General features: G+C 35.2%; 1 protein-coding gene across 6 annotated transcripts; it reads left to right on the top strand.

Annotated features, from left to right (window-relative positions):
* Positions 1-202: 202 nt before the first annotated feature.
* On the top strand, positions 203-8,521 carry CPB (Subunits of heterodimeric actin filament capping protein Capz superfamily). Of its 6 annotated transcripts, none has more exons than XM_088865926.1 (8): positions 203-665; positions 3,562-3,632; positions 3,833-3,946; positions 4,165-4,250; positions 4,353-4,426; positions 4,588-4,707; positions 7,667-7,737; positions 8,146-8,521. In XM_088865926.1, the coding sequence occupies exons 1-7, from the start codon at positions 537-539 to the stop codon at positions 7,694-7,696; spliced, it is 624 nt and encodes a 207-aa protein (XP_088722052.1). In that variant the 5' UTR covers positions 203-536; the 3' UTR covers positions 7,697-7,737; positions 8,146-8,521. The 6 variants fall into 6 exon arrangements, with proteins under 6 accessions (XP_088722052.1, XP_088722051.1, XP_020519210.1 ...); XM_088865925.1 differs by having other exon boundaries at positions 8,131-8,521; XM_020663551.2 differs by having other exon boundaries at positions 7,642-7,737.
* Positions 8,522-17,045: the final 8,524 nt, after the last annotated feature.

Here is a 17,045-nt window from a genome sequence, read left to right as displayed (position 1 = left end):
GAAAATTTCGATTAGTCATTCAGATGGGAAAAAGCGGAGCGCGCTTTCGAAAGTGGGAGAAGCAGTTGTCATTTCATCAAACGTTGGGGTCATTTCAGTCCTTTTTCAGAGGAAACGGGAGAAAAGAAACAAATTGTCGAAATTTTTATTCCCGAAACTCAAAATACAAAAAAAGGGGGGGAGAGCAAGAAACGGTTCCCGCGAGGGAAACTCGGGTCCGCCATGGCCATCCCATTTTCTCTCTCTTCGTTTCCTTTCTCTATCTAAAGAGGCTTCGTGTTTCTCTGTCCTCCCTCTCTCTCTCTCTCCTTCTCGTTGTCTTCTGCGACAATTAGCTCTTCTCTCTCTAGATGTTTTCTCTCTCAATTTCAATCTCTTCCTCTTTCTGTTATCGTAGTTTTCTTTGAGACAATGTGTTCTTTCTCTCTCTAAGAGCTATAGTTTTCGTCTGCAATACTGTGCTGTTTTCTCTCTTTAGAGCAATTCTCTCTCAAGACGGTGTTTGTCTCTCTCTCTCCAACGTTCTCGCTCTAAAGATGGAGGCGGCCATGGATCTTATGAGGAGAATGCCTCCCAAACAATCGCAGACGGCTCTGTCCTCATTGTTAGCTCTATTGCCTGAGCATTCTCAGGAGCTTCTCTCTCGCGTGGACCAGCCATTAGAGGTACACATTCGGTTTCTCTGCTTCTTTTATTGAAATCATCCGTTTATTTTAGAGAGAGAGAGGGAGAGAAGTTTCTTGGACTGCAAATGATGAGAGGGAGAGAGATAGGGTTTATTGAACTGCAAAAGATGGATATGCCGCCAATCTTTTATGTGAAAGAGAAGAGCTATGGTCGGCTTTGGTTTGGAGAGGGAGAGGGAGAGGGTGAGGGAGAGAGAGAGAGAGAGAGAGAGAGAGAGGGTTTAGCTCTTTCTTGAACTGCAAAAAGATGGATGTGGCGCCAATCTTTTCTTTGAAATAGAGGGGCTATGGGCGCCTTTGGTTTGGGGAGGGAGGGAGAGGTTGATGGATTGCTATTATTTCCTGGAAAAATTTTCTGCAAATTTTCCGCTTCTAGCATTTTATCCATCTCCATAAAAATGCATTGATTTCATTCAGCAATAAGTCCATGTATAGTGAATGATCTCTTCCATTTTAGGGAAGATTTTCTTGTCATTTAGGTTCTTTGCACTACACAGCTGAATTGATTCCCATTATCATTTGGATTTTATCTGAACGCTTTAAATCGTTGTCTGTGGTCAATATTCGGACATTTTATTTTTCCTCCTTTTCTCACTGTTTTCATTCAGAGCATTGACTCCATAACTTAACACTGCCATGCTCATTTGGTTCAGTTTGATTTAAAAATCTGGTGAGCTCACTCCTGATTTAGGCATCATTAGTGTTTCTTAGATTTTGATATTTCAAAGAAACTCATGCATCCTATACTTAGGCTGGCCTATGAATTAGCTTGATATCCTTTTTCCTTGTCTTGATCTTCATCAGTAGGTTTGGATTTCCATCATTTTGATAGCTGAGCTTTCCAGTTAATTTTGTATGCATTTGCTTGAATATCCTCTACATCTGATTCTTTAACTCTTCAATTTCTTCCTGTTGATAGTTTAAGAAGCTGATTTTTTCATATCATGTTTGTGGGTTTCTGAGGCTTTTACGTGATTGTTGTGTGCTAAGAGTGTTCGGATTGCAGTTCTCTGATGTAGAAATGTAATGACTGGGAATTTAAGACATATAATGGCTATGCACTACAGAGCATAATGCAGTTCTATGTTTTTCATCAGGAGTATTTATTAGCATAGTTATGTTTACAAAAGATTTTAGGTTCTTATTATGAATCCCAGAAGATATTCAGTTGGTCTTCCTTGTCACAGGAGATGTTTGTGTGAGATATTCCTCTTGTTAGTACGCTTTGAGTTGAACTCCAGCATCAGTGGTGCTAACCTGAAATTGTGATCCTTAGCTGCAGTAAGACTTCTTATATTACTACAAGGAATGTATACTGTGATACTCATACCAAATTGCAAATATGGTGCATAAAATTCTGATTTCTAACTGTCCACTTTTGAAATAGATTGTCATAGGTGAAGTGACCAGCCAAGCCAGTAATCTGGGATTAGTTTCTGGCCATGGCAGTAATGGCTATCATCTATAACCATCCATATTGGAAGAGGGCGTGAGTTCCCTATGTGCCATTCCTACAACCTTGCAATATTACCATTGTATGCAGGTTCTTCACACCCAACCAAGAGGAGCATGCAGCATGTAATTTTTTAAAGCATACATATCCCTCTTCTTTGTATGTGGTCATCAGTATTTTAAAAATCACTGAGCTGGCTCGGAACTGGTGGGACCTGTTTGTTTCCCCCATGTAATTGGGACTTGGACAGGTTCACTCTAAAATCCATGTTTCAAATGAGTTTTACATTGTAAAAACTTTATCTTTTAGACTGTATTTAGATTTGAAATAACACTGAAAAGGATTTCAATTCCAAACATGTAAAACCTTTGTTGTTGTTTTTTTAAAATAATTCACCGGGTCGGCCGAGCTGGCTTAGAACCAGCAGGTCACTTATTCTGTTGCTCGAGCTGGTCTTTTAAACACTGGTGCTCACCATCTTCAGGTTGGCCTTTATTCTCATGGGAAGTAATGGTTTTTCTGATCTTTTGATATCAGGAATCAAAGTCTTAGAAAGATGCCTCTTCTTAGGTTTATTTTGTTTCTCAGGATCCTGACTCAGGAGAACATTGTAGATAGGAAATTTGAATCTTAATTTCAATGGTGACACTGTTGTTGATCTGGTCCCTGTGAAGTGGTTTAAGAATGGGGAAGTAAGTTCTGCAGGCATTAGGATGATCTCTAGCTTCATGACCACACAAAAGTGCAAAAGAGAGCATTTTTAATAGGGCTACATTTGTTTTGTAAGCACCAGCACAGACCTTATATTGTGGAAGATGATCTGTGGCAATGCGATTAAATGAGCAAAACAAGTAGTTGGAGTGCCTTTAAGGATTGTGGGTGGCAGAAAGTAATTCTATGGGATTAGTGAGCCCTTGGGTGTTTCATTGTGCAATATGTATGAGGCATGATCGCTATGTCATTATTAACTTGCCAGAGAGGTGGTGCTAAACAGGGTTCTAACTAATTGGGATTCCATTCTTTTATTCTAGAATTGTAGCAAGTGAACATCCTTTAAATTATTTTGAACTGCCATTCATTGATGGAAAATGAATCATAAGAGAAGCATGTAGCTGTTCAAATACACACGCAGAGAAATATGCAATACATCTGTATTCCAGGAAGAATGCTGTGCTTTATGTTTGTCGTTCAATTTATAGGTCAAATTCATGCAATTATCTTAGCTCCTTGTTGAGTTGTGCTGTAGTTTTTAGACAAATAGATTTTGGCATTGACATTAATCCCATGCTTTTCACCATTGCACTTCAAGGATTGCCTCTTGTAGCCTATTATTAGTGATTGCAGGCCTTGTACTTCTTTTCATACTTTTTTTGTGCAAAATGCTCCTGATTGATGTCATTATATTCATTTGTGTGGAAGCAGGTTTTATGCGATGTTGAATCTGGAAAGGAGTTTTTACTGTGTGATTACAATCGAGATGGTGATTCACACAGGTATCTAATTGGATGGATTCTTCCTGGAATTTTTCATTTGCAAGTTTTCGAATGAAGTTTGTCAGACAATATTGTAATTACGTAATTCTTGATTCAGGCAGACATAATATAGTGTATTGTTACAAATTACAACCTTAGGAAGAAAGTTATCTGGTTATCTTTCCTGGCATTGCATTTTAATGCCTATGTTTCTCTTGTAGATCTCCTTGGTCAAACAAGTACCATCCACCCTTGGATGATGGATGTCAACCGTCTGCTGATTTGAGAAAGCTTGAAGTTGAAGCCAATGATGTCTTTGCAGTTTATCGTGACCAGTGAGGTCCTTTGCTTTTCTCGTCCTTTTCTGTATTAGTAGTAACTTGGTGCATAGTTGATTCAATTTTTTCAAATTAAGCTCTACGATCTATTTATTTTCTTAGATAGTGGTCCCTTTAAGGGATTTTTGCACTTACTTCAATCATTGGAAGTTAGAAAGGCAGCTCCCTTTTTCTTGGGAAGTAATAGCCACTTGCGGGCATGCCTTTGTTGGTAGGTACTATGAGGGGGGAATATCTTCTGTGTACATGTGGGAGCCGGATGAAGGGGAAGGCTTTGCATCTTGCTTTTTGATAAAGAAGGGTATGTATCTGGCCCTCTGTATATTGATTCCAAAACTGCTGTTTCTATATTTAAATGGAATCATTTACTCATATCTACAACATGGTCTTCATGGGTAAGAAGATGGTTCAAAGTCCGGTCAAGGGCGCAGAGGTTACTTGCAAGAAGGTTTATGGGATGCCATTCATGTTATTGAGGTCGGTTGCTTTTTTGTGAGATTAAAATGTCATATTAATTTCCTTGACTGAATTCTGTTTTTTTCCCCCAAATTCTGTTGGCATTTGACTTGATTCATCTTTTAGAAATTGCATGTTCCATTTTGCTTTTTTCTGAGAACTTCTAATGATCATTTTACTAGGTGGGAGCTGAAGATGAGGGGACAGCGCGTTACCGCTTAACTAGTACTGTCATGCTCTCACTGACTACCAGTGATACGGATGCGGGTACCTTCAATTTGTCTGGTTCGATTACTCGGCAGGTGAGATTTCTTGTACAACCATGTTCACATTTTATCTATGGGTTAACTTTCATTTTCTGGTCACACCTTATGAGCTTATTACTTAAATACTTTGTAGGATGATTTTTAGCCACTTCCTTATAATCACTAAGTTTTGTCCGTTTATCTTTTTTTCCTTAATGTCATTAATCACATTCCAAGTTTTAATGAGTTATCTATTTCTTGTCTTTATGCTTGTATCAACTTATTACACAGTTCATCTTTTAATTTGATTGTTATGCGTCATTGCATTATATTCATGTGAATAGAATGGTATGAGCTCATGTTGTTTTTATTTGTTGATTTTTTTTATAAGCTGAGATTGATGTTTTCAGGAGTCAAGTTCTTATTCATGGATTAGTTTATTGCTCCCTTTGCCTATATATCCATCAGTAAGTTGGCCTGCTGAAACAAACATCAGCATGTCTTGATATGGTCAGTGACCACACATTTCTTGAATATTAGGATTCAGATGCATATTCGACAAAAGCTATAATTTTATCAATGAACATATCCTATTTTTCTGGCGCAACTTCTATACTTCTAATATGTAAATACAGCACCAGAAAATATTTGCTCAAATATCCCTATCATATTGAAAATGTCAATATTTGTTCAAGGACATTCCAGATAGGTCTATCTCAATAATGTTTAAAAAGTGGTAAACAAGATCATGCCTTTGAAGATGAGGAGAACTGTAGGAAATGGCACGGCATGACACGGCAAGAACCATGTCATGGCATGTCATCTGTTTTTTCACTTATCTAATGCACCGATGAATATAACTTTCTCTGCCAAGTTTTTGCATGGACTTTCAGACGGCATTAAACTGGCAGGTATACTGTGCCCTATTTTTTCCAGTTTAGGCTGGCCAAGTCTGATCTTGTAAAAACATTAAAACAGCTGGCTGGACTTGATCAGTTAAACCACCCATGTCATTTGGTTTTGCTTACACTAGTCAATTGTTTTTGCTTTTCAATAAATAATAATTAACTATTATGATCAAGGTTGGGGTCTCCATCTAGTTATTCTACAAGTTTCCAAGAAATATATGTTTCCAAAGAAATGGCTTCTTCAGAACAACCAGTTTGGACAGAAATATGCTTGGCTTAAGGTGCTGCAAATGGGCGACTGTATTGGTCCCTGAGAACCAGTTAGTTTTGATATTTGGCCAATTTAACCCATTTGAGTTATCTAATTGCTAGATTAGGTTTTTTATTCTGATTTTAGGTTGATTTCTGTTCCAAGGCCCAAACTAGATCCAGTTATTTTTGAACTGTCAAGTTTCAACTTTAAATAACCATATTAGGCTGTTGAGTTTGAATAAGCATTTGTTTTCAGGAGGTCCATGGAAAATGAGATTGCGTTGGATACAGAAAGAAATTTTTATTAGAAGTATAAGCATTGTTTTCCCTGTTTTAGCTGATATTGGGCACTGATCAGGATCTTGTCATGGTTTGTGGACAAGGACAAATATTTTGAGTAAACTATTTATCAATTAGACATAGAAAAGGTGAAGGTTCTTAATTTAGGAAATTATGTCCATGTTATAACCTTCATTGTTTGGGAAAGATGGGGTACATGACACAATGCATCGGTGAATACTGTGATATTAAAATGATGGAAATAATACCCACCCCCTGATACCACTCTCAGCTTTTGTATGGTTGATATCCTTGATTTTCTATATAATGCTGAGATGTCCAAGGAGTTAGTAGTCTCAGGTATCGTCTCCAACATTCATGCAATCCCTTAGGGACCCATGGACACCCACTGACCAATTCCCATTTCCATCGTCAGGGTGTTATAGAAAGATGTAAGGGAATGTTGAGCCTGTTGACGTATGCTCGTGATTGTGCTTTTCACTCCATCCAACTTGTCTCTGATTGACCACTAATTTTAGCAATACATGGGGTGCCATACAAACTGCTATTGAAGTTGTATCTGATAGCCCCTTTGAGATGCCATTTCTATTTCTCCAAGACTTTCCATATCAAAGCTTCACTTATTGTCTATGTGTTTCTTAGACAGGGATGCAGAAAAATCCGTCGACCACATATCGTAAGTATCAGACATAAAAACCGAAAAAGAAAAAGAAAAAAGACCGAACCAAAAGGTTCATACAAGTATATAATATAAAAACTGGATTCAAATAAAATAAAATCTAAAAATTATAAGAAATTTGAACTTTGTGAGAAGCCCCTTATGTTATAGTTTAATTTTGGAAAAATTTATAACAAATAGAAATAATAGAAGCACCTTGTCAGAATAGTAGGAGCTTCTTGTAGGGAAAAATGTGTATGTATAAACTTCCAAAATGTGTATTGGAGAACACGAATAAGTTTCACCAATGATTGCATTATTGCTTGGTTTTTTACCCTCTATTAATAATAAAATATTCAAGAAATAATAACATGCTCGATTATATCAAATGCTATGATTTAACACGAGGTCAAGGGTTGAAATTCTATTTTTGAAATTTCCTTGATCCATGTCTGAAGTATTAGACACATTTCACTGTGCCCAACACCACAAAATGCTGTAATGTGCTTGTTATATGTTCCCCAACTCTAAGGAGATGACCCCTCTTCAAAAAGAGCCCTTCTCCATTGACAAACTTTCTTTTCTGGTTGGAGTCTTTCATAGCACCCAGACAACCAAAATTAGTAAGCAAACATGTCGTGTATGACTTGGTTTTCTATTCTTGAGATGCTTAAATGGTGGAATGGATTTCCTTTGAGAGTTATCTTACAAACTCTTAAAGTGCCATTGATGTATAACTAGTGATTTGTATTTTATGTTTTTCAAACTGATGTATATATTGGTTAAGAATGACAAACAGAGATGCCATGTACCTACTTTGAGCAGCAATTTTTTTTTCTTCTTCGGATCATTAATTGTTTGCAATCAATGCAGATGATTTTGGACCTTGCTGTTTCAGAGGGTCATCTTTGTAACATGGGGAGGATGATAGAAGAAATGGAGGGCAAGCTAAGGAATTCACTCGATCAGGTATTCTCTCATTTTTCACTTGTCATTGCAATTGCAAGGAATGCAGAAAACCATTCAAATATTACAAAAACTGAAATCAAAAGAAATAGGGAGGAACTATGATTATGCCACTATCTTTGAGATGTTTTACTGAAAATTGCCTTTGTTCTAGAACTTTTTAGATCTTAGATACCACTAATGTTCTGAAGATTGCCTTTTTTAGTGACCAAAATGCACAGCTTTAGAAAGAGTTCTCTACCATCAGTTTATCCCTGCAACATAGGGAGGCGGCCTGAGAATATTGCCACTGCCTCCCTAGAATAAGGGACTTCAAGAAAGGTCTTCTTTCATGTGTGTGTGTGTGTGAGAGAGAGAGAGAGAGAGAGATGGTGTAAAATTGGCTGTTTGACACAGGTTTATTTTGGTAAGACAAAGGAGATGGTTTTCAGTCTACGACGACCTCCTGACATGATGCAACAACAGCAAGACAATTTGCTTGTAAACTACTCTCACTAAAAAAACACATGCACAGATTTCTGGTCACATCATTCTGCATATTTTTACCACTGTAAAGTCATTTGTAGATCTGGGTTTTTGTTGTGCTCAGAGTCATTTGTAGATCTGGGTTTTTGTTGTGCTTAGAGTCATTTGTAGATCTGGGTTTTTGTTGTGCTCAGGTTGATATCTTCAATCCCTATTATCACATTCAATTTTTTTTTTTTGGGTCAGCTTATAGCATAAGATTTGTAATATCAAAGCCTTCTCAAACTGGACTGGTAATGTTCATCTGAATGGTCTTCTTGCAGCAGACTTTCTATGAGTTTGTACGTTTTAGTGCATTGATGGAGCCTAGTAATGCTAGGTTGCTTTCTTTGATTCCTCACTGCCTATTTATTTTGTTTTAATTTATAAATCGATAATTTTTTTTATTTTTATTATCATTTATTTTATTTTATTTTATTTTTTAACTAATATATGCCTTGATAAAAACAAGTCCCCTTTTTTAGGATATCCTTTCAGCAATTAAAAAGAGCCTTGGCTTTAGGTGCAGTCAGGGTCCTACCATAAATAGCCACTCTAGATCATTTCTAACAATTTTTGGCTTTTTCCATGATAAAGTTTTTTTTTTTTCATAAAGCCAAAACCCTGCCATTGGTGGCATTTTATGAAAATCGGGGTTCTGTTTTCGAAATTGCACTTGCAAATAGTGGCTAGCAACATTTTGGCAAATCTTGGGTAGCTCTATTTAGCGGGGGAAAGTAGGGCCATCCAAATGGGGCATCGAGTTCTAAAGGAACATGTCTATATAGAGCCGAGGCTCTAAACAATCAAATTAGAGCCCACCTCAATAATTTAACTTGAAGAGGTTGTTTTGATGTCCAAATATCTTCAAATTGATCATCTTGACATCAAGATGCATGGGCAGGAGAAAAAAATGGATTTCAAGTTTTGGAAATGGTGCATCTAATGCATTTTTTAATCGTCAATTTTCAAAATTTTCAAGTTTTTATAAATCTACTTGAACAACACTATTTTTGAAACTTTAAATTTTATAATTAAAGATGAAAATATATTTTAAGTCTATCATAAAGATTTCCAGTATTGAAGTCACAGTTCTCGATACTAATTGAAGATGCGCTTTACGTTCATTGTTTAGAGCCTCGGCTCTATACAAACTGCACCCATTTCTAAAAAGAGCCCTATTTACATCAAATTTTAAAAATTATTAAGTTGATTGGTTTAAACATCCATAGTTGACTTGCATTCGTTGAGACTATCACAAAGATTTTTAGTATTGAAATCACATTTCTCGATATCGGTTCCATACAAAATGTACCCATTTCTAAAAAGTGCCCTATTTACATTAAATTTTAAAAACATTAAGTTGATGTGTTTAAACATCAATAGTTGATTCCCATTAGTTGTGAAAGGCTTCAATGATGATGGTGTTTAAACATCAATAGTGCGGTGCTTATTTAAAAAATAAAGGATTTGAGGTTCTAGCAAAAAATAATAATTAATAATAATTAATTATGAGTTTTGTGTTCCATTTTATTTTAAATGAATTTATGCCATTGCTAAACAATTGTATCATTAATTATTTTTTAGAATTTTAATGACCATTATATATAAAAAAATTAGGGAAAAATAGATATCCCATGGACCCTGCTCCTGCTCTCTAGGCATACCTCCCTCTAATTTTTTTTAAAGCACACCACTATCATCAATATTTCTTATTTTTGCACCTACCCCAAATAAAAGAGTAGGTTTTTTAATATGAAAATACTTCCAATAACTGATGCTTATTTTGAGAAAAAAAAATCAAGCTTGTCCGGCGGCTAACTTTAATAGGGACCAAAAGCAAGTTCAACACACATTGTGTTGTATTGGATTCATTTTTTAAAGCAACACTGGTCTGGTACAATGTGAGGCCGGACCGCCTTCTATAGGGACTATATGTAAGATAGCTTCATTTAAAAAAAAAAACAAAAAAAAAAAAAGAAAAGGGGTAGGGGAGTGGGGTTGAGAAAAACATGGGTTATAGGTGAGTACTTGTCCTAAAAAGATCACTTTTTTATGTAAAAAGGTATGTACAAAAATAAATAACGTTGGGGCTAATGGTGCGGTTATAGGTATTGAGTTGATGGGGCAACGGCTAAAAAGTGGGGTTATATGTATTGAGTTGAGCAATGGCTAAAAGGTGGGGCCCGGGGGGTATCTATAATAATTTTCCCAAAACAATTAAGATTTTACATTATGACATTCTTTGTTAATGGTTACCACAAATTTAAAGCAAAAAGTTTAAAATTCTAGGAAAGACGTAAGATTAAAGTTATACTTTTCTTGCTAGTAGGTTAGAGATAGAGAATTTAGGATTGTTGAGCCCCATGGTGGGGTCTCTACTCCATTCTCATAACAAAGGGTAGGGGCCCTAATACCCACCAACATACCATTTTTTGAGAGTGGCCTGGGCTTTGGTGTTAGTATTGTCGAGCTCTATGGTGATGTCTTTGATTCCATTCTCATCAAAAGATAGGGCCCTAAATCCCATTGACTTGCCAATTTTTTCTCTATTCTCACCAAAGGATAGGGGCCTAAATCCCCACTAACTTAAGGCTCAAATCCCCACTGACTTGCCATTTAGGACCGAAGTTGGGGTCATGGTTTTCATTCCTAGCACTAACACCACCCCAATAACACCTTCAAAAATTTAAGTCCTAATCTACTTAAAAAAATGAGTAAGACATGTCTTCCCACTTAATTATCAAAAAAAGAATAATGCAATGCGAGGAAAGATGTGGTACTGTATCCTTACCTAACATAATCTAGATAAATTTAGGAAAATTGGAGGAAAAAAGATTGTGTAGAAGAATTGAAAATTCATACTCCTATTTATGTTTTTAGTTTCAAATACTTGAATTAAAAAAAAAAAAAAAGATTTTAGCAAAGGAGTATAAACAAGAGTGTGACTTTTGAATTTTCCTCTTCTTTTTCCCTCCAAAAATCTTGCAGGACTTTTCGCAGGTTAGGTCCACTTCCTTTGATTTCCTTTTCCCTTCATTTTGCTGAATCTTGTAGACCTTTGTATAGTGGAGGCCCACTTAGTGCCTTGCAGTTCATCGATTCAAGTAGCGTGTGTCCCTCCTGTCTAAAGTGGCCTCGCCCAAAGGACTATTATTTCTCATGAGTAACATTATCGTTTCGACGGTATGGTTTTAGGGAAAGTATATAAGTAGATCATTTACCTTTTGATATAGGTAGTCCCAATTAATCTTGACAATTGGATGTAAAATTGGGTGGCTGCATTTATTTCACTAACCAAACTCAAAATTTTAAAAAAAAAAATTTGAACTTTATGACACACTCATTTACCTTTGATATAAGTAAATATTAGATAATCCAAAAATTAGTCCGAAAATTAAATATTAGATAATCCAATTTTTTGATGGTCCGATCTGAATTTTTAAGATCTTATTTTTTATTTATTCATGGAAACGCTCTTATGACGATTCAGAATTCATCCCAAAATTTGAGATAGGGCGAGCCTCTCTTTTTTTGGCCTTTATATATATGCAAGGTTTCATTTACGACATTTTGAAGAGGCCGTGGATGAATAAGGAAGGTGTAGATAGGGTTTAAATGGTTTGGGCAGATCTCGACCCAAGTCCAATCAACTCTTAGCCTGTTAGACACGTACATAATTGAGTCGGTGCAAAATCCCTATGTACCGATTTAGGTCTAAGTCCCATTTTTGCTTGGCACCCACTAGTTCTGACTTCTGAGTGATCTTTTTCTTTCTACTTTTTTTTTTTAATTTCTAAATAAAAAACGCTGAGAAATTTTAGGCCGGCTGGAAAATTTCAAAATAGCTCAAGACTTGTGGTTGACTGATTCAGTTTAATAGTTGGATAGAGAGTCTATGATTCAACTAGCCATTAACAAAGAGATAAACTTGACTTTTAGTTGTCCCAAGAAAATCCAATATATCAAAACACATTCAGCTTAGATTTAGGTTTCGCAAATATCATTTCTCATTCTATCTCAAAAACACTTTCAACAATAAAAGAATAAAAACCACATTCAACAATAAAATAAATATATTGAGCTCAGGTTTTGCAAAAAGAAAAGGTGGAAACACATTCAACAATAAAAGAATGGGAAAATTAAAAAAAAAAACTCAAGATCAGACTTTCTATGCAACTTACCCCCGACATAAGTTTTGTTCTCACTTTTCTCCAAAAACACATTTCATATACAAATAACCCCCCAAGGAAAAAAGTTCATTTTTTTAGACGGAAATACAAATTAATTTGGTCAGATTTCACGTTGACTTTCGGAGCTCATTGCCGGAGCGAACTACCGTAGTGCCGGAACGCAAGATCCATTGTCAGAGCACACATACACAGTGCTAGAGCGTTGTGACTCCATATTACACTGCCAGAGTACACTTACACAGTGCCGGAGTGCATGATCCACTGCCAGAGTGCACATAGACAGTACTGGAGCGCTGTAACTCCAAAGTATTGCACTGTCGGAGCGCATCATCTACTGTCAGAGACGCACATACATTGTGCCGTAGCGCTATGAGTCCAGATTACACAGTGCCGGAGCACATGATCCACTACCGGAGTGCACATAGACAGTGTCGAAGTGCTGTTACTGCAGAGTGTTGCACTGCCAGAGCCCACTTACACACTGCCGGAGAGCACATCTTTTGTCGGAAAGCACATCTACTGCCGGAGCGCACATACACAGTACTGGAGCGCTGTGACTCCAGATTCCACTGCTGGAGCACATCATCCAATACCAAAGCGCACATAAACAGTGCCGGAGCATTGTGACTTCAGAGTGTTGGACTGTCGGAGCACACTTACACAGAGGAGAGAGAGGCATACGCAAGGTAAAAGTAAGGGAGGGTAGTTAAGGTTTTTTTTTTTTATTTGGTTAGGAAGTATTGGCATAGAAAGTGTATTTTTGGAAAAAAAGTGAAAAAAAAAATTAGATTAAAAGTAAGTTGCATAAAAAATGTAGTCTCGAGGTTTTTTATAATTTTCTCAAAAAAAATACATTGACACCCGGATTTGTAAAAGGAAAAAGTGAAAAAGGTCAGTTTTATAACGAGTTAAATGACTATCATCAAAGTATCAATATGTCATATTTATTTGTGTTGGTCTGGTAGCTTCTTCCCATAATATTATTCTAGTTCGTGTTGCTACTTTTCCGAATATTATCCTACTTCGTGTTCCTCCTTTCCGGAGTAGCAAAAGTTAGTTTATGCGGCTTCTTCTAGAATATTATCATACTTGGTCTTGCTCCGAAGTGGAAGAAGTTGGTTTCCATGTTGCATCTAAAATCTTATCAAATAAAAAGTAAAGCGTACTAATAAGATTTCTATTAACTACTGATAAAAAATACAACAGCTTGATTTTAAATTCGAAAACCATATGCTTTTAAAGTAAAAAAATCAAAACATTAGATGTAAGAATCGTATGAGTTTTTTTAAAAGGTCTAGTCGACATATAATTAAAATACTTCAACTATAGTCCCACACCAAAGTTTGTTATTTAATTGTAATCTCCTTTATATAGTTGCTTCTCATTTAATGCAAAGTTTCTTATTTACTTTTAATATCCATTATATAGTTGTTTCTCATTTAACGTAGATGGCAAATTTAGTAGAATAAAGAGGCCAGTAATTCGAAATTTATATACCAATAATTAAAAAAAAAAAATCAATACTCATAATTACTATCAGTAAGCTACTTTTAATAACCTATGTTGAATTCATAACTACTGTTAGACTCAAAATCACATAATCATCTTACCTCTAGCTCAAGGCCAACAAATATGAGGATATTTTGATAATTCTAATGGCCATTTTTTCAGGAGTATTGTAGAAAGATAATAGCGAAACTTAATATAAAAAAAAAACTATTATAGAAAGATAGTAGCGAGACTTAATATAAAAAAAAATAGAAATGATTTTTAGGACCCTCATCCACCCATATGTGTAGGTCCCCAAAGGATCACCATTAAATTTGACGAATATATAAAAAAAGTCAAGTCTCACTTTCTATCTACATATCTGTGCCAACTTTAATGGTGATCATCTATGTCTTACACACATGGGTGAGGAATGGTCCTATAGGATCATTACTTTAAAAAAACTAATGTAGAAAGACACTAGTGACTTCCTCTCAAACTTCATGCGATAAATCAATCAAACAACTTATAATCTTCATTTGCAAGAAAAGATAAAATCATTATAAATACACAAATGTTATTAATTCTAATTTTCAAAATACAACGAACCATATAAGCTGAATGATAGGTCACGTAAAATAGGTGGCTAGTATGTTATAAGAAATGCACGTTGATTATAGATAACCATCCTATAGAACTAATTTTGTTTTAGACAACTCCAACTGTGTTTTATTTGCATATGTACGAGGTTCAAAATAAAATTTGAAAGCATGGTCCTGAGTTTAAAGAAAGGAAAAGGGCTTACGCTCTGATGGAATAACTCGAACAGATTAACTCACGATCCCCACCGTTTTCCAATCCAATTCAATGATTATTAGGGGTAAGAATTTACCTGGTTTGAATTCAAAACCCGAATTTCGGACCTTATTCGGATTTAGATATGGATCCAACAGATTCAAATGTAAAATTGGATTTAAATAGTAATTGGATCAGAACTGGATACAGGTGGATCCGATGCGGATCTTACTCAATTATTAATTATAGATCTGGTTTCTATGCAATCAAGCCCGCATGTGTAGAAAAGCGGGCTTCTTAATAAATCTATTTTTGTGATGGATTTTAAGACTTAATTTTTAAGGACATGTGATCTTTAACATGGAGATCATAATATATGAAAAAATAAATAAATTTTAAAAACTAAAAATGATAATTTTAATAAGAAAATACTTGGATAGTTAGTTTCCATTGTTTTTAGATGGAACACCTACTTGCATCCATCTTTAAGATGGATGCTCTACACTTTCTAGACCGCATATGTAGAAATGCGGTCCAACCCGCATGAAACAATTTTCTTTAATTATATATTATTTTTAATATATACATATATGTTATATAATATTTTTTGTTTTATATTATTTATAGATATAAAATAATATATAAAATATATTTTTTGGATTTGATCGGGTCTGGATTCAGATCCCATGCATGCTTTTCACTGATCGAGTATGGATCGCATGTATACTTTTTAGATCCCAGTCGATCTAGGATTCGGACCCGATCCGACAGCCCTAACGATTCTCATCTAAAGAGCCATTTTTTCAAGAAATTATTCACTCTAATATATTTGACAAACCTAGAATATTATATATCTTGCTCATCATCCTAGCAAAGTATGAAAAGCTTAGTAATTCTACACGGCCTGTTAGTTATCTTAAACGTAAAATTAGACAGTCGAGATATGCAATTTCTTCATACAAAGTGTGATTTTTTTTTTTTTTTTTTGCACTTGTAGTTCATGGTACAACCCTACCCCCAATTTCATATCTGATGATAATGGATATATCCGAAAATCAGCTCAAGCTGGAATTTGGGCAAAGCCACAAGAAACAGCTTCCAAGCCCAAAATTTTCTGAAATTTCAGGTATTTCATTGATAAATCTCTGAGGTCATTATCTTCATTCTCAAAAAATTGGAGGAAAAAAAGAGGACAATGGCCCTATCAAAATAAGCAAAACCTCAACCCATAACTCATCAAAAATTACAATTCAAGCACCGAAAAATGTTTATGTTGATCATCTCCACTTGAACATTATAGTTGTGAAAAAAATTAGGATTTCAAGCTTTAAAAATAGTGTATATTGTAGTATCTAGACTATCCATTTTTCCCTAAAAATAAACATTCAAAGATTGACAAGATTTGTGTATTTTTTTAGTTTTAAAATTATTTGTCGGTGTTAGGTATTAATTTTAGAGCCATCATGAAGATTTCCATTGCCCAAAATGTTTTCCAAATAAAAGTTTGACATGAGGCTTTATTTTGTTTGCATAAAACCTAAACCTTATACAAACTTCATCCAAAAAATAAAATAAAAATGTTTTCATAGGTTTGCAGCCCTCTTGACCACTTGAGTTCTCTCTCTCTCAAACGATAAGAATTGGGATTCTTTTAGCTCCAAGCCAATTTTATATGTTTCTTCCTTATTTAAGTTCTGAAATTTTGTTTCATATGAAACAATATTTCGAATTTGAACAGTCAAATCCTCAAAATAGATCCAAATCTTTGATTGTTTTATCATTTAAACATTTTTTTTGTGTGAATTTAAATTGACTATTTTTTATTTTTTTTGACAAGAACAAAAAGGACAAGATATTAAATTGATTAAGATTAACAAAATTTGTTTAAACAAATTAAACTTTTTAAAAATAAAACCAAACAAACCCAAAATGATGTAAAATTTAATATATGTCCTCTCTCTTCCCAAGGGCATGCATGAGGCTTCAACGGTCCTTCTCGTTTGTGGGTTTTATAGAGAGGGTTTGTGAAGCTATAATCTCTCTCTATTGTGCCTTCTCTCTCTAAAATTTTTCATGTTTTTGCCTTGTTTCATCAGAAGCCCTGGTTTCTCAAATTGGGAACTGTACAAAATTTGCGTTGTCTAAATAAATGGACGGTGCTAGCAGCCCAATTTCAATAAATAAAACTGTAACCTTATAGAAACTCGCATTTTTGTGTTTTTTTAAGGTTTCAATGGTTCTTTCACTTGAAAAATACAAAGGATGGGGCACCGGTATTGTAATGTTTGAACCCAATCACTTGTGTATGGAAATATTGGTTATGCATCCAAT

The sequence above is a fragment of the Amborella trichopoda genome, chromosome 4, assembly GCF_054954075.1.
Source record: "Amborella trichopoda isolate Santa Cruz 75 chromosome 4, AtrichopodaSantaCruz75HAP2 v2.0, whole genome shotgun sequence".
Taxonomy (NCBI): domain Eukaryota; kingdom Viridiplantae; phylum Streptophyta; class Magnoliopsida; order Amborellales; family Amborellaceae; genus Amborella; species Amborella trichopoda.
This window is presented reverse-complemented; position numbering and strand designations above follow the sequence as displayed.

Coding starts and splice junctions, on each gene's coding strand:
- CPB (XM_011623608.3), top strand. CDS start 537: ATGGAGGCGGCCATGGATCTTATGAGGAGAATGCCTCCCAAACAATCG. Junction 3,947..4,164: donor TTTGCAGTTTATCGTGACCA/GTGAGGTCCTTT, acceptor CTTTGTTGGTAG/GTACTATGAGGGGGGAATAT. Junction 4,427..4,587: donor ATGCCATTCATGTTATTGAG/GTCGGTTGCTTT, acceptor TCATTTTACTAG/GTGGGAGCTGAAGATGAGGG.